Raw genomic sequence first — 23,503 nt, 5'->3', positions numbered from 1 at the left:
CCGTCCGTTGTGAAAGTCATTGATTGTACCGGCGAAGCGCACAGTCGTGTGGGTTATAGCTAGCTAGCTGTGTCTTATATCAACATATTTCTGTTATCTCGTATTTAATCTATATGAATGGACAATTTGTATTGTTTGAATGTACTCGGATAGGCGGGAATCCATTAAAAGACATTTTGTTATTAAGCTAACTTTCAGAGAGAGGGCGCGTGGTAAGATAGCTGGAATAGCTTCCCAGCCAATAACAAATCTTGGGTTAGCTACACATTTTCTTAATCATTAGGGAATATTAACTTTAATGGGCTGGCTAGCGCCCTTATTGAAAGTATTGATGTATGATACGTATGATCGCTGATTAACTCTACCAAGAACTAAAGCACCAGGCTAGCCAGTTATAAAGCTTAAGTACTTTTTAAAAATATAGTTTATTCGTTTTGTTGGAGTTTTAGGCAACTGGAAACATTTATCGAGTGGAGAAGTACCGTTACTTTGTAATCATGCTGCGACACGGTTTACAAATGGCGAGGGGACTTTGTCAATTAGTGAGTCATAAATTCTCAGTCGGTCTTCACAGAAACATCATGAAGCATCTGCTTCCAATCAATGCTACAGGACACGCTTGGTCCCCCCTCCGGAATATTCGGGCAGTTACGGTAAGGCAGTTGTCTGCGCAGATGCGGACGTATTGCAGTTTTTTTCCTGTGTGGAAACTGATGAAATGACTGGAAACATTTCATCTGTCAGCTAGCTCTATGGTATTTTTCCCCTCTTCCTGTTGACTCATTGACTTTGCTCATGTCCGTGTCCACCTATGCTGCTCTATGCCTGTGCATCGTTATGTGCATCACAGTATTCCCCACGTTTCTCTCCCTGTTTTAATTGAAGTCTGATGATGTCACTAGCGATGTCTATTTTTTCAATTTTCGACTAGGCTCCAATTATGTAATGTCGTTTATATCCAGCAGATGGCGCCATGGCCTTTCTCCTCCTCCCAGCCGCGTGATTACAGTTTACCGAACGCCTCCTGGAGTGCAGAGATGCAAAGACTGTATGACCACTACAGCAGCATGTGTGAAGTGGAGGCCGAAGGTGGTGAGAAAAAGAAAGGAGCCTGGAGAAGGCTTCCCAGCTACAACCGCACTCTCAAGTATGCTACAGGTATGAAAGTGTCCTCAGTCCTCTCCCTCTTTTTCTTTGTAACGTTTTCACTGGCTCAGTGGGTATGCTGCATCAAACTAGCATTTTGTGTGAGAAAATTGAATATATATATATATTGTGTGTGTGTGTGAGAGAGAGAGACAGACAGAGAGGGGGGTTCAGTCCCTTTTGTATTGTCTCAGTCCCTCACTGTTTATACAGGGGGGCAGTGCCTGAGTAAGATGCTGCAGGCCAAGGCCCGCCTCTTCACCCGAAATATAGAAGAGCAGGGAGCCGGGTTCGAGTATGTGGTCTTCATCAATAAGGAGGAGAAGACCTGCGTTTGTGTATTCCAGGCTGGGCATCTGTTGGAGGGTCCTCCAGGGTGAGGTCCAACTTTGCAACTTTTCAGTTTATATGCCTCTTTACAGCAGTACATAATCCTGGGCTGAACTAGTGTACGCACAAATATTATGTATCATGCACGACTATACAATGCAGGGCATGTTTTTCTGTTGAACTCATCTGTGTTTGCAAGACCAGTGTGTCTCCTATCAGTCGTGGGGAAATAAGTGTATGTATTCACAGGCACGTCCATGGAGGAGCGATAGCCACCATCATCGACTCTGTGACGGGCACTCACGCCACTTACGTTTCTGGACCCGTCATGACTGCCAACCTCACCATCAATTACCGCAGGTACCTGGCCACCGACTGATCCCACTCTCCTTTAAGTTACTGATTTGCTAAGCAGCTCTTTACTGGCATTGTCAATCTGCAGCACGTCACAGAAATTCAAAAGAAAGGCAAATGATAGCCGTAGTATAATACCGGTTACACGGTGCATTGTTGAAATGATGACTAATATGTGCGGAAATGACAACTGAAAATAATGAGAAGCTGCAAGAAACAATTATGCTCATAATATGACGAAAGTGGAAGCCAACAAGAGCAGGTAACGTAGCGTGTATGTGACACAATGAAAAGCACAGCTGGATTTTGCTGCTCACCAGCTGATCGTTTAATGTCGTACTTATGTTGATGTCACAGTCTGTGTTGCGTGGGCTTAGACACATTTGGAGCACTGGTTGTGGAGCAGAACACGTCAGCACTCTCACTCCAAACTGAATCATATGCAGAAAAAAAGCAAAGTGGTATTCAGCATGCCATTTCCTTTAAAGCTGAAGTCGCAAACTGTTTTGCTGAGCGATCCAAGTGCTGCACCAACTTTTCTGATGAATTTGGCAGTTCTGTTGAATGATCAAATAATCATTTAATCATTTGATTGAATAATCAAAAAGGAAAATTCCACTTCATGAAGACTGTAATTACGGTGATGGTGATGCTTAAATGAATGCTGATTTTTCTGTTTCCCTTTGCCCTGTCTCTACCTCTTCCTAAGAATGACCTCCTGCCTCCCTTCTGTTTGCTGTGCTTTGCAGTGGGGCACACCCTCTCTGGGCACCGTGTCTCTGAATATGTGGTCTGCTAGAGGGTCCATCTGATCTCTTTCCTTCTCTAGCCCTGTCCCTCTAGGCAGCGTGGTCTTGGTTCATTCTGCACTGGAGAAAGTGGAGGGACGGAAGACCTTCATTTCCTGTCAGGTGACCAGTTCAGATGGCACTAAGCTGCATACAGAGGCCACAGGTACAGTTGCATACAACTCCTATCGGCTGTACAAGCTCAGGGAATCACTGCAGTGCTCGTGCGCATGTGACACACGTTTGACACACTGCATGACCCAGTGCACATGGGTTTGCACATGTTGCACAGCCCATGACACATGTCTGCTGGAGTCATGTGTTATCCATTCAGACCATGCCAAAAATGTACCTGACCATTGTATGGCATTTGTGAAGATTAAAATAAAACAAGCTGTGAAGTGCCACTCCTCACACATGATGCATGTATGTGGTGCTCTTATGCATTGCCAATTATTTTGTTCACATTGCAGCACACTTAGAGATTGAAAATATGGTTATCCCTCTCTGATTGTTTGTCTCCCTCTCTTTTTCCTTTTTGTGTCTTTATCAGGCTTGTTTGTGTCAATCAATGTGTCCCACCTGTTTGGGGCCTGATGTGCAAAAGTCGTGCTGTATGGACTTCAGCTACCACAGTAACCAAATCACATCAACAGAACAAACGTAAAATGTGCCAGTTCAGGCCAGTAGACTGTACCAGTGTGCCTGTGTAAACATTCTTGTTATGAATGACCAGTTCAGCAGGCAGCTTACCTCTACCAGTATCATGAAGTACCTAGTGTCTTTGCACTTGCACAGACTCATTCTTGATGCCTTAAGGAGTGACTCTAATGTCTCTCTGTGCTGTTACAAACTTATATCCTGTTGATAGTGGCATCTTATTTAAGATTTCTTAATATCAAAGGTGTTTAATGAAGGTATTTATTATTATAAAAACTGCTCTCTGTAGCTACTGGTGTATATTTATTTCCAGTGTATTTATTTATTTTAAAGTTGTTAATAATTAATTTTAAGTTGTTAATATAATAGGCTTGGTGTGTCCAGTGGGGTGAACACTGGGATGTTCTTTCATGTTTTTACCATAATTAACGCAAATTGTGAGCTCTAACAGCTTAATAAAACTAGTCAGAACAAAATGGTTAATGCATCTAGTATTGATCCAGTCTGTTGGTATTTCGTGAATTATGTCATTTGAATGTTCCTATGATTGTTTGCATGCACACTCACACACACATATATTGCATTACCACAAAGATCAGCACTACAGACTATTGTCAAATTTTAAATTTTGAGAAACTGTCGAAGTATTTTGGTCTTCACTAGATGGTGTAGATGAGTCACAGAAGCAGGGTTCTGAATCCCATCAATGCCTTCGCGAAGTTTCATCGAATGAGGTCTGTAAGTGTATTGGTCTTTGTCCTTTGTTAGCGCCAGTTCAGTGTGCTTATCACACTATGAAATGACTTCCAAATGACCTCAAGACAGAAATTTGTAGAGATGGTGCTATTGAATAACTTTCACATACCTGCTAACTTTACGGTGGAATCCAGTGCTGGGTGTGGCCTATAACTTCTGATCAGGCTTTATAAGTCTCAGCCAAAGGGTTGAGCAGTCTTGTTTGAAGGGAATGCTTGTACATTGTGTACTGAATTAATTAAATTATCATCCCAGAAGTTGGGAGGGTTAATTCTACACAGTCTATTTACTACTAGAGAGATTTCTCAGATAACAATGTTTGTTGCGATGCAACATTGAAGAACTTTGCCTCGGTAGGTATAGCAAGTTGAACTTGTGAATGTGAATGAAAACATGCATTGTGATCAAAGAAATTTAGGATGAAGGATAACACCTTCTAGTTTGGGGATTTCCACAACTTGAGTCTATCACCCCTTGTCAAGTGTGACAAACCTAGACAGACTGATGGAATCAAGTCAAACAGAAAAGAAGTGGCAGACAAGGAAACCATAACAAGAGGATGAAATAATTTCGCACCTCTCCACCCACTCTTTCACTCTCCTCTTTCTCACTCTTTAAGTTTATGAATGGAAATGTTCCGGTAATGCTTAAGAGAGAGGCAACAGGGTGTTACTGTAAAAATTGACACATTTTGCACATCTGACAGCTCACAATTGATCCAAGAAGGCTTTTGAACAGACACCCTGTTTGATAAGTCAGGAAAACTTAATTGCTCTCTCAGTACAAGCAAAATGTATTCCAGAGCTATGCTAAGTGCATTTATATTAACTAATTTTGCTATGCCATTTTTTAAATACTGCTGTGAAGGAGTGGTGAAATGAATATTGTTTAAGCAGCACTTTTAAGTGTGTGAATCACTGATTGATAATTCAACATGAAGAGAGGTGCCAACACTGAGTATTTCATAGCAAGAAGTGAGGCAAAAGTTTACTGTCAAATAATTTACTTATTTAGAATGTCCCCAAAGTCACCTACATGTCAACAGTGAATTCATACATTTATAGACATGTACTGCCTCATAGTTTAACCCAGAACTTGAACATTAAAGATTTCCCTGAATGTTTACAGCCATGCATTTACTAACCAAAAACAGGTTTCATATTGCTGTTGTCTCTCCATTTCTTAAATGCTATAACAAGAACATGGACATGGATAAGGGATGACAGTTGAATTCCCATGTCTAGCACAGATTTGGACTTTTGATTCAATATGACAAAGAGAAACTGGTACTTGCTTTGAACCCCCACACATCACCCTCCACACAAACTCCCACATGTGTGTGCACACATGCACACACACTTCCATACCGTGTGTGAGTTTGGGCTTGCTGGTGTGGTTTTTAGTGTTGCAGTGTCTCTCGCTCTCTGTACCTTTGTGGTAACCTGGTGTCAATATCCATACTCACAGAGGCCCCTCATATCTGGTTCTGAGGTGAGGGTATTTAGGACAGCAACAGAGGCCTGCACATTGCTGCCACATAGAGTAAGCCGAAGATAGGCTTTGGCGAGGGTAGCTATGGTCTGAGGAGGAAATACAGGTTGTGAAAACAGATGGGGGACAAATGGAGAAATTTCTAATCATGCCCTTTACGTTAAAACCACATAAAGGACATTTGCAGACCAAAAGGTGCCCATGCATGGACGCACACACATATTAATTACAGAGGCTCCTAGATGAAAAAGCAAAAAAATTGTTTTGGGTGGACATTCTGATCAGCATATTAAAGATGAAATGGATCCTGGAAACTTTAATTTGCTAAAATATGTAGCTACATAGGATGAAAGGAAAGTGAGGAAAATGAATTGGTTCTTTTAGACTTTATGTATGAATATATGTTATTCCTTGTTACCTTCTCAGTCTAAAAGGTCTGATGATAATGCAGTATCTTTCTTTCATTCAGGTACCATGTGTTCCATTTACAGGCAAGCAAAATGTGTGTATTTGCCAAATAATAATGAAAATATAGTGATGTTTTGTGCTTATTCATTTTAATGTATGTTTACATGTAAAATTTTAATGTTGAACTAATGACTGAGGAAACAATTCACACTTGAGTAGTGGCAAATATGGTGGTAAATACAATTTATTGAAATGCACAACAGTTTGAAGCATATATAGCCTCCACAGCACATGTTATAATGTGTTTCTCCCAAACACTTGCACATAAAGGAAGAAAATTATTACTACACATTTGAAAAAAAAAACATATTTAAAAATCTAAGGTAAGCATAGATTGGATATTGTTTGCTTTTAATAAAGGTATTACAGGCAGTTAATATTGGAAATGAACGTATCATTTGACGGACAGTGTATTTTTGTGGAACCCCCAAAAATAAATTCTCATATAAGCCATTTACTGTTTATATGAACAACATTCCATGCCTACAATGTTAAGTTTATATTATTTTTATTCTTTTTTTTCTGGCAACTTTTGAGTGCAGCTAGCGTTACAGGACAGACGGCAGCAACCTCCTCGTTTTGAATTTTTTTGATATGATCATGTATGTTACAAAATTCACATATTGAGTGATATACATAATGTTTCCATCCCTTAAAATCAAATTCCTGATTCGAAAGACAGACATACAGTACTTTCTTTACAACATGAAATTTTCAAAAATAACAGATTTGTACCAAACGTGGCATGTTGAAAGAAGTCAGTTTGCTCTGCCCCTGTTAACTGAAGAACATACTCAAAACACTGTTGGGAAGGTGCACAATGGCACACTTACACAGAGGAGCACTAACAGGCACATGGACACAGAAACAAAGGTATGCAAATGCACACCTTCTGTTTGATACACTTAAGAAAGGAACAGACAACAGAGTCAGTTACTCTTTAAGTCCAGAGGAAACCACAAGTAACCGCGCAGCCCCGAATTAACAGACACAAGTAACTAGACTCGTCTAGTTTGCGCAACATTGTGAGCTGAGGTGGAAGGGTCTCGACCACAATGCCGGGAGAGAGAGGGAGGTGCATGTGGGGTTGCTGTGAACAGCTAACGGATGCACTGACTCTTAAGTCCCTCCACCTGGGTTGGCTTTATTAAGTGCATTTGATCAAAGGTAGGGGACTTTGGCATTGGTTTTCAAAGCAAGTCCCCTCTTGTATTTATTTATTTATTTATTATGAATAAGACTGCTGGATTGATGTGAAGTACCCAGATAATACTGCCATCATCATAGCATGCTTTGGTTTTCACATGCCCATATAGACTAATAATAGAAAAAAGGGATGTCAATGAAGTTTTAGGTATTATAAAATATAGTGAAGTGTGAGGTGCTCCTATACAGAACTTTGAAGTTTAACTTTCACGCCAGTTTATTTCAAAAAATAAAATCACACATTTTCATTGTGGAACATCAGCTAACAGATTCAGATGATGACTCCTCTGTGTTCAGACAACTAAATTTAATGTTAAATAAAAACAGTTTTCTTCGTAACAAAAGTTTTTTTTTTTTCTGAGAAATAAATACATTTTTAAAAGACAAAAGTGAATAATTCTCCTAGTCAATCAGTCAAAGGTAAACAAAATAAATGCACGCCAAAATGCTCAAACAGTTGTATTTCAATCCCAAAGGTCAATGGGCAAACAGGAATCTTTAGCCACAGTGGCAGAGAGAGCCAAAGTCTGACAACCCTGTCTTTCACCCCACTTCTAAGAAACCCATTTGAGGAGTAGCTCCATTCCCGCTGGTGTTCGACTCCATCTGTACTGGATTACATATGCCTGGGGAAGTACTTCCAAGCGGTCAAAATTCCAACAGAACGTTGAACTTACTTATTCCAGATCATAGTGGAATTATACAGACGTAAATACAGCAGTAGGATTTGCGAAAATACCATGATAGTTTTCAGCGCATCCTTTTAGGGTCAAATTATGTCTTTACTAGAAAAGTGCATTGGTTCATTGCTGATTACATAACAGCCAGCTCGAGCCGAACGGGAATATTAACCCAAGACTGGCCAAACCTCAACTCTGAATGAATCTTGTATGATACTACATGTAAACTCACACAAATAAGTAGGAGCTGCGGAAACGTAATTGATATAGGCTTGATCTGGCACATTTTGCCTTGCTAACCACGGCACTGCAGCTCTTGCCGTCAGCTATTTCGTCCAATATTTTAGATTTCAATATAATGTTCCAGGGTATCGCTGCTGTAAATACGGTTGCCATATGCAATGAATACAGCATTATTCTGACTTCGTCTGCCTTCACTAATGCCTTCATTTTCAGTGGGTCGATTAGCCTTTATCACTGTCATCATAATATTGTGCTCGTTTGCTTTACGACAATCCAAGTCGTATAGACGCAAATTGAAATAAGCGAAGAAATAAGAATGAAAAGCAATCTACAGATATTACATAAGAAATTGTGACATAACACATTGGAAACTGGGGACAGACTAAGAATGCGCACAAAAGAGTGGATAAGTGGCAGCCCGTTAAAGTGGTTTGTGTGCGGACTGTAAAGTTCATTGCTCTGTCGTCCCGTGCTATTCTGCGATCAACTACTTCTCCCTCCCGCTGAATTGATCCTGGAGTCCAACTAGCTTTAGCCCAGGGAAAGGGGGAGACGACGAGAGTGCCGGGGAGCGAAAGACCGTGACAGAAAAAACACAAGACTTACAAAAGCAGTGAAAACAATATTTTAAAAATATTAAATGTGAAATGGCAGTGGCCCTCTTAAAACGCTTACGACGGCCAGGGCGCTAGGGCAGTAGTTAAGGACGGTGACAACTATTTCATGCAAGCAGATACTTCTGAAAAGTTATTATTAGTACACAATAATAACGATTTGAATGTAGGAAACATAAGTGCATCCTTTATAGAAAATCAGTGAGATAGCCTGCGGGAAGTTGGCTGTGTGGATTGTGCGGTAAGAGAAAAGTAATGGAAAATGACGACCCACAGTCACCGGACCCAACTAACAGCGACGCACCATGCAAGAAAGGTGAGAATGATATTTGCTATATTACTGTTGTCATGCATCACTGTTCTTTCTATTTAATAATGAGACCACCGCCACGAAAAGTGACAACAGCAATAACAGTTTGTACAGTTTGAAAAAACATTCAAATACATTTTAGGCTGAGAATAGGCTGTAATGAACGCTATTCTGCATAATACTTTATACTTGTTAGCATGCATTTTATTCTTTCGTATGTGCATGTGTACCCGACGAGGGACAGCTTTTCAGCGTCAGACACAGTGTGAAAGTGTGTAAACAGAGAAACAATGACTAATGTGCATACACATGGTAACTGAAAGTTATAAAATATGACACTTTTCAAGGCACATGTATAAAGGTGAATCACCTGCTGCACTGACAACACAGTAATGGGCACAGTAAAAAAAATTGCAGCACGTGACCTGATCCTCCTGTCTATCACTTCTCTTTTCCACTCCAAGGTGTGTGACAGCAGCCTTTTACCAATAGGCTGTTCTTGATCAAAGACATTTAAACTGTCATGTTGCACAACTTTACTGCTGCATATAAAAACTGCCTGGGGCTTGTGGTCATTTCACTGCACTCCTTAATACAGCTGAACAGTTAAAGTTGGTCAGAAACTGAAAAGAATATGCATGGGGAAAGTAAGGCTGAGACGATATCTATCCAGTGCCTTTTCTTAAAGGTCAGCTAATTATTATGTAATCAGGCAGCAAACCCCAGGTTGTAACTGGACTGTAGTACACCAGCAAAAATATTGCACCCTCTTGGTGTTCATTCAACCTACAGAATCAACATCACCAAGACTGGACTTACTTTTGGATTGATGGCAAGTTGATATCAAGTTAATATATTCATATTGTATTTGCCCACACAGTTTTGAAAACCTGATAATGCAGATTGTTTCCCCTACTACAATATAGCTGTGTCATGTTGCATAAACATGTATTAATCATTGAAATTGAAATTCTGAATTAAATTGGAATTCAAAGTAGACTATAATGAACTAATGAGAGAATTAATTTATTAAATCGTTTGCATAATATTCATAGATTACTGGCAGGTTTGGTTACATACACTTGTAATGAAAACATCTTCATTGTGTGATATTTAAAATATAGTCTGAGATTAAGGATTGTTCTGAAGTAGGCTATTGTGAAGAAATTTAAAACATAATTCTAAAAGGACTGCTCTGAGGTAAACTATAGTGACTTGTATTGTATTCAAATATACTGTGGGTGTATCCACAGGGTTACCAGGAATTTAACCCCCACGTAAATGCTTAGGGTAGATTTTGCTTATGTTTGATCAACGACAGTCATTTAGTCACAATTACCTTTTAACTTCAAAAAGCAGGCCTCTTTCTTTTCCATATCATTTGTTTTACCTGATTAGTTGAATGTATGAAATTTAAAATTAAGTACAGCTTGAAAAAGTCTGACAAAACATTCACAAAGTCTGTCATGGTAATACAATTTACCATAGTGTAATTTATAAATGCATTGCATTCATATGTTTTTATACTGTCTAAAACACATTGATTTGTGTTGTTTGGATACAAGTGACAGACTTAAATCCGTCTTGTGTCTGTCAGTTCAGATGCATCCGGTCACTTGTTCTGTGGCCTATTAAGGTCTGCAAGTGCAGTGCTCTGATGTTCTGTTCTAAGTGCTGTCATTAAGCAGATCATTATAGTATGGGCAAGAATAGTGCAACAATTTGACTAACAACTGCCCTATTTTAAAACCAGTTCTGCCCTCTCAGGGTTCAAAACTAGTTGCTTTTACAACACAAATGCAGATACAAACCGAGTGAAGCCCGCGTATATTGGTCGAGTGCTTCTTTTGTAAGAAAAACTTCATGGACAGAGACTGTGTGGCATGTCACCCAGACTGATTAACGTAAACAAATTTATCTGTTTATTCTATATTTCTGCTTACTATTAATAGGATTTCAACAGCAGGTCAACCGCATGACTCTCGAGATATGCAAATATATGTACAATGTGTGGTGCTGGCACTGACTCCACAATGTATTCCTAGATGAAGGGTAGGACATGTAACATATGTCTCTGCAACCCCCCCATGTGCCACATCTAGGGGCTTATCTGCCCCACCTCCTTTCATTCTGCGCTATCTTGAACTCTCTCTTTCTGCTTATCTGCCCTCTCTCTGTCCTAGCATACTCTTTCCCCCTTTTTACTCCTCTTCCTTTCTCAGTTCAGTTTTTCCGTTTGCCTTTCAGTCTGCCTCCGTCTTGTGTGCGTCTCTGTCCTCCATATTTCCAGATATTCACATTCATTTTATTTCATCCTACACCTCTCCGTCATTGTGGCATCCCATGGTGTGTGTGAATTGAAAATGCCCTCATCCACTGTGACGTTATATTTAACATACTATCAAAATATACGACCGGATCTTTGCTGATGCCTTTCATGTTAACTTGTGTGCAATGATTTTACTAATATTGTAACATTTACCTCTACAACTATAACCTTTCTCTGCCTCCTTCCCTCTCCCCCTTCCACCTCTTACTTCAAAACATATGTGAAAGCTCCTGTACGTGTATCATTTTTCCCCTTCTTTTTCATGTTATTGACCATCCTGTTCAGTTTGTCTTTCATCCTCATGCTCTTCCCCTTTCCCTCTTCCACTACTTTTGCCTCTCTATCTGCCCTTCCCTCCATCTCTCAGTCTCTGTCACACATTTTCCCAATCTCTTTCATTCATCCCCTTATCCTCCCCTTCACCCGGTATGTCTATATATACACAGACCACACCCCCACTCACACCTTAGTAGGTAAGAATAATCTGCTTTAAGCTTTGGATTTGCAGTGTGTCCCTTTCTGGTTGACCTCTATTTATAACTGACTGATTGTCTAATTTGAGAATGCAGTCTTGAAACCAGACTCATTCATGCAACCTCAGAAGACCAGACTCAGCGTGCATGATACTAATGTACCTGCTAACTGACTCTCGGCTGCTTACCGACAAACCAGCACACGGGATGTTGAATGAGGTGGAGCGTGGCAGTGTGTGGTGTTAGCTGATCACAGAATGCAGAGAGGGACTGAAAGCAGGGGAGAGGATCAAGGAGGAGGAAGGGGCCATGTGAAATAGTGTGAGAGAGAGCGAACAATTCTTTGAACAGGGGACAGTCCGTACTGCACAGTGCTTTGATCAAACAAAAAAAAAAAAAAAAAAAAAAAGAGAGAGAGAGAGCAGCGGAACATGTGAGAGAGTGTGATGGTTTGCTTTCACGATTCCATTCAGAGCAGAGGTGGGTGACTGTTGAGAAACACAGATTGGTGAATGTTTGTGTGTCGGTCTGAGATTGAGAAACAAGGACAGCGGCTGCCTGTGTGATTGAAAAATTGGGCGGCAGTTTACTGATATATCCTAACCGGGAGACTGAAGGAGGCAGCCAGTGTGTGAATGGAATGATGTCAGCACAGGGCAGTAGGCTGGACGGTGTCCACACAGAGTGTGTTTTGGCACAGCACAGTAAGAGAGTGTTGGCTCAGCGTTTTCAGATAGAATAATCTGGCACACCAAGTGGAGCTGGCAACACTCAGGGACGTGCTTACATCATCACCCTCTCATCCAATCACAGACACACACACCACCACACTGACAACCCGGAGAGACCTGGCAGCACACTGTCCCATCACAATCACTCTTTCACTTTCCTATATCATACATGATATTTAGATGGTAAAAGTGCCATATATGAGTAAGAATACACACACATGGTATGTATATATACATACATACTCTGTGTGTGTGTGTTTGTATGTATTCTTACTCATATATGGCATTTTTACCATCTAGATATCATACCAGGCTGATATCAAAGCCATACTCTTTTACCATGCAGATATCACAATCACACTCTTTACTATGCACATATCATGGTCACAGTCTTTCCTGAACGTTCCATAATACCATAATACAATCCTCTATCTGTCTCTTTTTTGACTGTCTTTTTCTCATGTGATTTCATCCAGACAGAATTTACCACCTCTCTCATTCTCACTCTCGCAGATTGACTCACTCAATTGCCATTATCTTTCATCCCTCGGTCATGCAAGAATCAAAGGCATCTTCTATGTGAATCACTCTTTCTTTGCCATTTGTTTTTCTTTCATGGTCCCTGTCCAGTTTCTCTGATACTGACATACAGAGAGTACTGTGAATGATGTACAAGTCTCATAAATAGTCATCACTCCACCTGTTGGATGCATCAAGTTTTATGAAAATCTTGTCATAAGTTGCTGAGGTGTGAACTGAGACCATCTGAAAATATCCTGCAGATTGAGTAGACAACAGATTACCATAAATGTTGCTGAAGACGTACAAACAGAACCATTGTAATTAAATGAAAGGAAGCAATAAGAGACATTTTGTAGGAGTGACTGATTGCAGAAGAGAGTTATTCATTAATGAGAAGAGGTGTGTTCAGGGTGTGCAGTGGCTTCAGACAGGCATTCTCTTTGGACTGCTCATGGGGCAGCAGGGGTCCTCGCAACTCAACTGTTATGTAACAATCACTCAGCACAGTTCAGGACAGCTGTTGCCTCATTGGTTGGCTGTGACGTCACTGGGGGAGTATAAGAGTGTGTCAATGTGCTTTTGTGTTACTATGTGCGGAGCGTATACTAATTTATTTTGATGTCAGTGTGTGTATGTTTTAGCGTTTTCGTGTTTTGTGACAGTTTAACATTTTTAATTCAGGTGTAACTTCAATTTATGCTCTGTGCTCGTTAGCAAGTGATTAGGCATGAGATTGTGAGCTTGTTAGTTTATCTGTGTGTGCTTCTCTGTTGGTGCTTGCCTCAGTTAGTAAGGCAAGTGTCACACTGAGTATGTGGGAGAAGCTGATAATGTTAGTGTTTGCGTCAGTATGCTGAGTCTCCATCTGTGTTTGCATTTGTGTTCTTGTGTGATGTTGCTGCAACCCAGCAGTATGTGTGTCAATGTGGTTAGGATGTTTCTATTTTGTTGCACTAATAGATATGGAAAAAAGCAATACAGTGACAGGAGAGAGAAAAATAGATATCAGCACCTGCTATGTGGTCTGAACACATGTGAACTGTGAACAGAGAGTGAGGAGGGGTAATCTAAAAATGGAGGGAACTCACCAGAAAAGAGGTAGATAAATGGGTAAACTCAGTGCCACATTCATTTCATTAGTGGAATCTCAATTATTTGTACCAGGGAGTCACTGATATTAGTATAAATCTGAAAGCTTTTCATTAAATGAAACAAATGAGCCAGTGACTGATTTGTATGTATACGAAGTAATGTTCGGTTGCTTTGAGCTGCACTCATTAGTAACTGAAGAAATTAACAATACGACAGAGACAAAACGAGGGCGGAAATATGGCTGAACGTCTCCGAAGCTCAGCCGTATAGTATAAATTGTGCCACTGGTACACACATTCAAAATGTTCTGAGCTCTGTGCTTTTTAGTTGATAAACAATTTGCTCTTAAATATTAGTAGTAGAAGCTGATAATGCGTGAACTGTAGTGTCCTTGATCTTTAGTCACCAGCTAGTAAATGTAGTACACATTGAAGGTATGAATATGTAAACATACTGCTGTAGCCCCAGAAAAAGCCTGAGCCCACCTGTAGCACCGTGCATTTAAATGTCTCTTTTTCATTTTTTTTTTTCATTGTGGAAGAAGTAGGAAGTAAGATAAGCGTTTGTCTCCATTATGTGCGCGTACCATGAAGTGGAAGTGGAATGGGAAACAAAATACTCCCACTACTGTGAAGTTCCATATGCAGATGAGAGAGACAGACAGAGTTGAAAAGTTAAACAGGGCAATGGAGGGGAAGGGAAAGCTACTGTGCTATGTGTGTGTGTGTGTGTGTGTGTGCGCGCGCGTGTGTGTGTGTGTGTGAGTGTGCGATTCAGTGTCCATGTGTTTGTGTTAGAGATAATAGAGATATCAGATGAATTCTTAATAGCAAAAATGGCACATGTGTCCATCAACAACTTCTCCCATATCTTAAAGCATGATATAAAATTGAAGGCAATAAATAAGCATCTATAGAGATATGTAAATGGCCCCTTGTGGCAGACTGTGGGGCACAGTCTGTTGATGGGGCTGGTGTCAGGCTACAGGCTAAACTGAGGGTATAGTCTCCTGTGGCACTCTGTGCACGTTACTTTTATTTTGTTGAGAAAAGACATCCAGTTTTTATGTTATTTTTCAGTAGCTCCATTAACTGAATTTTTACATTTGTTTGAAGATCCTATGTATTGAAAAATGTTAGTAACTGTTTGTAATTTCACGGTGGACATCAGGAGTAATGATTTCACTTTGTTACAGTGAACTGCACGCAGTTTCCTGTGAGAGAGGAAGTGTGGAGAGCAGGACAGACAGACAGGAATAGAGAGACAGGAACATGAAACACAGTGAGAATGTCCATGCAGAGTGCTGGTCTGTTTGTAACCATGAGGTCGACAGAAATAATCCAAAGTTAAATGTGCGTTTTGTCTAAACTTATTTGCTAAAGCACACAGATAAAAACTTGAATCTATGGAGGATTTACTGTTGATGTCATGCCAGATTCCCTCTCAGAATACACAATTTACCAACTAAATTAGAGGGAGAAATCTTCATAGTCCCAACACCTGGTTCCACAATCCTCAGTTCCTGACTGCCACTTGCCAACGGCCTTTGGATGCAAAGATCTGATGTTGTTACATGCATGCTTCCTGCTTTAACCAAATTCCGAGCATGTATGTCCAACGTGTTAGTGGGTGGGTGAAGATTATGTTTAGATCCAAATAAGTGCAGACATCATGTAAAATAGAATGAGCGTATGCAGAATGAGGTTTCTGCATGTGTGTGTGTGTGTGTGTGTGTGTGTGTGCGTGCGTGTTGGTATGTAGGTTTGTGTGTCTGTAAGTGACTTTGTGTATGCCTGTGTGTCTTTGCATATGTGTGTTTGTCAGGTTGTGTTTCCGTATGTGTCTGCGTGACACCACTCTTCTGTGTTCCGCTAAATAAGCAAAACTGATTTTATGAAAAAAAAAACCCACATAGGCCTTCAAAGAGACAGACAAAGGGAGAGTGAGCTCTGCTTCACCCCACTGATGCTTATCTCGTCTATCTTTTCTTCCTAGACACGCAAATGGCACTAAAAATAAATATCGGAAACGACCCTCCACCCAAACCCTGATCCAATTTTAACTTTCTCAAACATGTGGTCAGACAGGGGTCTCATTGCACCATCACCACCCCCCCTTTCTTCTCTCCTGTGCATGTGTGTGCATATGCATTGATGTATGTGTCTCAAATATTTTCATATACCCCTTGACTGTCTCACCCATAATAGCCTATAATAATCTCTTCTTGTATATCCACATATGTCTACGCACCTCTGCGCATATACTATTGTTTCTCAATAATACATTAACCACATCTTGCTAATCCATACTTTCCCACTATGCTACAGACTTTATGTGCTCCCACCCTCCTGTAAATCATTAGCTCCCTACAGTAAATCCCAGCAATAATCCACAGGGTTTTTCAGCGCTGGTGTGGAGGAGTAACTGCCATCCTATTTTGTATTTATGTCTATGTCCTTTGATTTAGAAGGTCCACCGTGGACTGTGCTGAAAGTGTTAAAGTAGTGTGATTTTATGGTCAGTTTAACTGAGGCGTTGTGCTGGAACTGGGGACAAGAGAACAAGAGCAAGAAAAAGAGCCAGTGAAAATGGAAAAGTTAAAAAAAAAAGTCTGAAAAGGCAACAAAAATATTTTTCTAATTTGAGGTCTTAGCTGTTATTTGTAGTACTGTCTTTATTCATGTTTATCGTTTTCATTCAGTGATCCCATGAAGGGGAGCTGAAGATTTCTTTATTTTAACCGCTGTGTGTGTGTGTGTGGGCTATCTCCCTTTCCTTCCCTCAATGACTGTGATATGTCTCTTTGTGCTCTCCACCACCTACCATTCCTGAACCCACATGCAGCGAGTGTCACAGCGTTGAACATTGCTGGTGATCTTTATGTGTTTGAGGACACTGAAACATACTCAAGTTACTGTGGTACCTTTCATGCTTTTTTTTCTCCTGCATGCAGCCCTACATTGGAAGCTCTCATTGCACATTATGCTCGCCTCGCTGTGACCTCTGCACTCATGTAGGAGCACTGAAGCAAGACGAATGCGACCCTCCAATGAACTCCCGCACAGCCATTATTCGCACTGCGAGTCCAACAGTGAGCCACAGTAATTGGACAGTAGGCAGCATCTCCACTGATATCATCTGATAGTCAGTGCTGGGTTGAGTCGTCCCAGTCAATCATACATTCTTTTGGAGCGGACTGCCATATCCAGGGCCAGGGCTTAAGATCAACACCCCTTTTTTTCTAGCACACCTCTTTCTCAGGCTGTTACCTTTGTCCTATGGGCAGAAGCAGGAGGCAGTCTGATGTAATAAGGCAGCGTGGTTGGATGTAGGAGTTCACGTAGTGAGATCAGTCCACAGACTCTGTTCAGCTGCACTGATCACACACTGTTCACAGGGTGCTGAATCTCTGAGCAGATCACCCGGATGAACAGGAGTGATGGGCATAGGGCAGTAGCACTACAGGACACATTTCTGTTTCATAGATCATCAGCATCGGTGTAAAATTAATATGCTCAAACAGGTGTATATTTCACACATTTTCCACAAAACATCAGTGTCATGTCACTACATGAAGAAACCATTCCAGTTCTACAGATATAGTTTGCAGGCTTATCTACAAGAGAATGGCCAGCAGGTGGTACAGTAACTAGGGCAAGAAGACTGGTGTAGACCCTGGAACTTCCTTCACACACAGAAGAATAAGAGGGCCGAATCTGGGCCTTTGAGAGCTGCACTCACACACTGTTGGTATTAACACCCTAACCGTTAAGACTGATTTAATAATTAACTTAAATGTTATGCAGGTTTTTTGAAAAGAACAAAAACTGAATGTCAGTAAGAGTGTTGCTCTTCAGGATTTCAGCTCAGTCCATAGGTGCATTAGGTGCTATGGAGGTCTCTTTCTTGCAGGCTCTTTCTCTCTTGTGTGGCTCCACTGACACTGCGCTAGTTTCTAACTGTAGGGAGTGAAACTTAAAAGCGTGTGGTGCAGAGTTGTGTGAATGGACTCTAATGTGTGCCATTCTCTGTCACAGGAAACACAGTGCCTAAGAAGACACACTTGAGTAAGTACAGCTCTGCTCTGTTAAAGTATGGCACCTTCATTGCAATGTATCAGTAGCATGCCAGTAGCACTATACTGATTTTGGTGAGTAAGGCTTTGGTTTATATGTTCACTCTAGACAATTATATGTATCCCCGTGTAGCTAGGATGCAAAGCAGACAATAACCTCATTTTATTGTGTGTAAAGACCATACTTATCTGTATTTCCGTTCACTGTTGTACATACATTTTGTGAGATAGAGAACAGAATTTTGTTTATTTGGACGGCTGTTAAATTCATGTATTGGAAAATGTCTACATGAAGAGCTAATCTGTATGTGGAATAATCTTGATTATGGTGCTCATGGATTTGATAGTTTACAGAGTATAAGAAATACATGTTCATAGTTACATACTGTCATTGATGAAAATGTTATGATGGAATTCATGTGATAGGCTATATTTTTAGACTATGACAATTATGAAACCTCTTAGTCTGAACTAATATATTTTTGATTGAACTTCTTTAAAAGCCATTATAAGAAAAAAAAGTTTATTTGGTAAGATGCTTTTAAATTACATCAACATCTTACAGCTAAAAAAGACATTAACATTTAACATTGTTAAAATAAAGCAGTACTGGTAGAAGCCACTTTCGCTGCTCTCGTGTGTGTGTGTGCGTGTGTGTGTGTGTGCACCTGTGTGGGTGTGTGTGCATGCATGCCTGCATGTCTTTCTATGCGTGTGCTTGTGTGCGTGCATTTGTACATGTTTCATTCCATTTACTTTTTACTGTGTATTAAAATAAAATATTCAAATGAGCGTTTGACCATGAGTATATGCATGTTTCTATGTGTGTGTGCATGCAAGGGTGTGCGTGTGTGTGTGTGAGTGAATGTGTGCTCTTTTCTCTATATCTGTGTGGTAGTCATATATGCTTAGAGTTTGGTTAAAACAGGCGGCATGTATCTACCAACATGTGGTAGTGGGTGAGTGTTTGCACCTGTGTTGAGTTTTTTTTGGAAGTGCATATACGCAATTTTCTCTCGTGCCATCAAACAAATAGTTATCTTGCAGCTGTTTCCTTGCACATTTTTTTACTCCCATAAGCTGTGTTTCTAGATGAATGCATCGATATAATTGGTATTTAGGCAGAATGTGAACTTAGAGATGCTTTTTGAGCAAATGTTCTAATGTTTTGTGTAAAGGTTTTCCTTTGATGTTTGTGCCCAGTGAGAGGTGGACTTGTTTCATTTATAGCAGCGTTTCTCAAACCTCTCCTGGAGGACCCCTTGTCCTGCATGTTTTAGATCTCTCCCTGCTCCAACACAGCTGATTTAAATGATCAGTTTGTTATTAAGCAGCTTCAGGAGTTCATGACGACTTGATCATTTAAATCAGCTGTGTTGGAGCAGGGACAGATCTAAAACATGCAGAACAAGGGTCCTCCAGGAGAGGTTTGGGAAACGCTGATCTACAGTATACTAATATTTGAAAATAATGATTAGCAATTAGCAACTGACTATAACTGGAAGTATGACATGCAAGTCTCTATGTTCAGCTCTAATGCAGTAAGAATGCTTTCTGTCATGTAGTCCCATTGGACACAGATAGTTTTTGACAGCTGGACCTGAGCTGATATACAGAACAATAAATGATACTGTGTTTAACTTATATTTAAACATATCTGCCTAAATTTAAGTGAAGAATGTAAAGAATTTCAGGTTCTCTTGGCTGGCTCTGAATCGCCCCTTCACATTCCCACTGTTGGCTAAGAGGGGCGTCAGTCAGTCACAGGGGTGTGTTTTGTATCCCAGTGGTTCCCCATGGCTTTGCGGGGCGACTGAGTGAAAAAGGGAAAGAGAGAGGGGTGTCTCAGTAGCTTTTGTCTCTGCATCACAGTCAGGTGTTGAGAGGGGAGGGAAAGAGAGAAAACGCGGGGAAGATGGGGGGAGACAGGTGTTAGATTGGTTAAGTGTGGTTTCTCTAAAACTCGTACTCTCAGGTGCAAAGACAGCAGAGAAGGAAATCGAGTCAGAGAAGGGGGCGAGCTGAGGATCAAAAAGCGCCTGAACAGGGTGTGTGTGCGTGTGGTAAGGGACAGGCCCTCTTACACTGATGTGGAGAGACGGACAGAAAGGTGAGGCAGAGGCAGAAGAGAGTTCATTCTGAGCAATATAACAGTCAGATTTTTTTTTTTGGTGAGAGAGAGTGAGAGAAACAGCAAAAAAGGCTGGGGTGCCCAAAAAGGACCAGAAGACTGAAGAAGATATTAAACTGAAGAAATGAGAGGTAGGAGTCTTGGTTTATTGCTCTCTCTTATCATGTGTATATGTATACATTATTACTGTTCTGTATGACACTAATTACTGAAATTTTACAACTTTGATCATTGCTTGGGTCTCTGTATGTTCAGTCTGCAGAGCCGGAAACAGACCAAAGCTGTGCTTATCTGTCCAGAAACTACCTATTCAGGAACTATTTTTCTCTTAACATATTCATACAAAGTTGCAGCTGTCCCAAACCAACACATTCATGAGATTATCTGGTAATGGTAAATGTGTACATCTTTAATAGTTCTATCCTGCCAGTTGGTTGTTTGTTTGTATCACTTTCTGTTTGTCTTGCTCAGAGCATTTTTTTCATACCCTGTGTTGATGGGTTTTGGGACCAAATGGTTTCTCTTTTGGTTATTATTTAAATGAAACTTTAATATCAGTTGAGACAAGATAAATGTGACCGATCCATAATCTCAAAGATGAATGGTATTGATCTTATGTCCTCTCACACCCTTTTCCTTATCAAATACGCGCATTTTGTGAGTTAAAAAATTGGTACAATAACGTTTCTGTGTCAGGAAAGGACAGTAACATTCAGTCGTATCCAAATTCATGAATTATATACTGACATCAACAGCGTTGCATTTAAACCGATTCAGAGAGTATTAAAATGTCACCTTGTGAACAGAGCGTGACAATTCTGCTTCGTGATTTTGTTATATCTGCATCAGGTCAATTATGAATACGTGTGATAATGTGAGGATGCAGGGCAGAGTCCTTGGAGTTTGTGTCGCAAGTTGCCATAATATAAATCACCTTAAATTAGTAGTAGTCGTTTTAGTTTTGGGTCAAGATTTTAAAGTATTTGGATGGAATCTGCGCTGCATGACGTGGTCCTCCTGAAGTGGGTGGGGTTGGAACAAGCCCTTTGGATACTGGTTCCACTAAGAGCCTTCACACTCTGGTAATGTTTAAAATATACTTAAAAGCCTGTTAAATGTTTAGATACCAATAAGCTTTGAATTGTTCATTGAGTGATTCCACTCTACCAGAACAGTTCTAGAAGCGCCCTGCTAAATATTGATTTAAAAATGTGTCTAACAAGGTGCTTTACTAGTTTATTATTTAATGATCAACACGGATGATAAAGCTGGTATTGCTGTGTCCAGTAGGCTGTTTCGATCAAAGGTAACTCCTTTTAGATAAACTTCACAACTAATTGAATCACTTCCAGTGGTTATCCATTCTGGTGCGTGATCAAAGCATATTCTCCATAATAAAACATTGACAGCCTTCCTGTATCAGGCCATAACTAGTCTCAGTTGTAGTAATGTAGTATATTCAGTATGTAGGAATGGTTTATTGTCCAAATTTCCTGTTCTGAAATATTATATATTCACTATCATAGAGAAAATATGGTAAAGATGTATTCATGTCTAATGAAAAGGAGCAGGTTCATGAGAGAGCTGCTCTGCTGTGTTCCAGAGAATTCTATTGTGTAAACCCTGTATGACAGTAAAGTGAAATGGTTTGTAATGGCAAGGTCAGGTTTGTTCTCTTGTGTCACCGTCTGCCATGAACCATTACAGTATATTGCTCTTATCCAGAGCTACCTACATGGTTTGCAGTTTTACATTATCCTTCTGCACTGTTGGATATGATAATAAAACAGCAGCGCCCCACCTCAGGGTTAAAACAACAACCTTTGGGTTAGAAACCCTGCTATTTCCCTTTCTTTGGCCCTGTTTGTTCATCTCTCTCTCTTTTTCTTTTTAAAATGGACTTCTGCTCTCTTAATAAGAAATCTATTGCAGTTTTAATTGTGGATTATTCAATTAAGTTTTTTAATTATACAGCTTTTACTAATTATAATAGTAATATTAACCAGAGCATATATGTTCGACTAACTATTAATTATTAGCTATTAATTGATTAACTATTAATTAGCTATGCCATTCATGAACCTTCATTTTGGAGAAGAGAAGGGATTAAGTACTAAAAATTAAAAGCTCATTAATTTTTTGTCTATTCCAAGACGGTTTTCGGTTTTCTAAAATATTTGGTATGTTAGCCTTTTCAGAAGGTAGTCAACAATATGATGTAATATGTTCACAATTGTATTGGATGCCGTTTGTATTGTAGTTAATGACATCTGTAAAGATTCTGATTCCGAAGAGTCGGCACATTCCACAATTCATGGATCCGGTTGTCCCCCTATGCAAAAAGCTCTTAAATAATAGGGACAGCATTTTTTGTATTTTTTGTAAATCAAAATTAAATTTTGTGTAACTTTGATGTAGCTTTTAATTTCTATGTATGTGTGACTGTATGTGTGTTTTTGTGTGTGTATGTGCATGTGTATATTGCATTCAAATTGTTCAGATGTATGAACATTTATTACCATCAAACACTGACAGTTTTGTCATTTGCTAACACCCTTTCCATAAATTCAGTGTATACAGCTGTGTCTGGTATTCAGAATTTTCTGATGATTTCTTTTTGTTCTTCATTTTCCTCATTCACTCTTTCTCTAGTCTATTTTCATTCACTGAGTTATTTTGTGTTCTACAAAAAAATAACAGCATACTTCTTTATTAAGTTCTTGTTAATCATTTATAAGTATAATGTAATATTATAATTGTGGTATGTCTCATATTATTTTGGTGTAAGTGTACGGAAAAATGCACCAAGCTCATTTGGATAACGGATTAGTTTATTTCTACCCTGGTGCATGTCTCATGATTGTGGTGAAGGTTATTACTTTGAGATGACTACGTATTTTGTCTTTGATATCTTTTTTGATAGTTTCAAAACCTGTATCAAAAACAGAAAAAAAATTCCACTTGCTTGCCCCCCACATCACTAGTTCTTAAAACCACCTTGTGAAGTGAAGTGCTAATGGCAATGATCCCATGTTCGGGCATGTTCATTCACATAGTATTTGATGAAGTAGTTTATGACTCAGTTCTGAAATGTTTTTTAATAG

At 39.9% G+C, this 23,503-nt stretch overlaps 2 protein-coding genes across 4 annotated transcripts in view; both read left to right on the top strand.

The window, feature by feature from the left end:
* them4 (thioesterase superfamily member 4) lies at positions 1–3,536 on the top strand. 2 transcript variants are annotated; one of them, XM_036539435.1, is made up of 6 exons: positions 1–653; positions 966–1,158; positions 1,360–1,522; positions 1,726–1,836; positions 2,660–2,784; positions 3,172–3,536. In XM_036539435.1, the coding sequence occupies exons 1-6, from the start codon at positions 498–500 to the stop codon at positions 3,213–3,215; spliced, it is 792 nt and encodes a 263-aa protein (XP_036395328.1). In that variant the 5' UTR covers positions 1–497; the 3' UTR covers positions 3,216–3,536. The 2 variants fall into 2 exon arrangements, with proteins under 2 accessions (XP_036395328.1, XP_036395327.1); XM_036539434.1 differs by having other exon boundaries at positions 963–1,158.
* Positions 3,537–8,839: 5,303 nt separating this feature from the next.
* The window catches only part of rorc (RAR-related orphan receptor C), a 30,555-nt gene continuing 15,891 nt past the window's right edge, over positions 8,840–23,503 (top strand). The window contains exons 1-2 of one of the 2 annotated variants that reach the window (XM_036538794.1): positions 8,840–9,052; positions 18,231–18,260. In XM_036538794.1, coding sequence (XP_036394687.1) covers positions 8,992–9,052; positions 18,231–18,260 — 91 coding nt within the window. In that variant the 5' untranslated portion in view covers positions 8,840–8,991. Of the gene's footprint in view, positions 9,053–18,230; positions 18,261–20,331; positions 20,531–23,503 lie in introns of those variants that run through there. The other variant, XM_036538795.1, reaches the window with a different exon arrangement.

This window comes from Megalops cyprinoides, chromosome 10, assembly GCF_013368585.1.
Source record: "Megalops cyprinoides isolate fMegCyp1 chromosome 10, fMegCyp1.pri, whole genome shotgun sequence".
Taxonomy (NCBI): Eukaryota; Metazoa; Chordata; class Actinopteri; order Elopiformes; family Megalopidae; genus Megalops; species Megalops cyprinoides.
The sequence above is the reverse complement of the archived record's forward strand: the minus strand, read 5'-3'. Positions and strand labels throughout refer to the sequence as shown.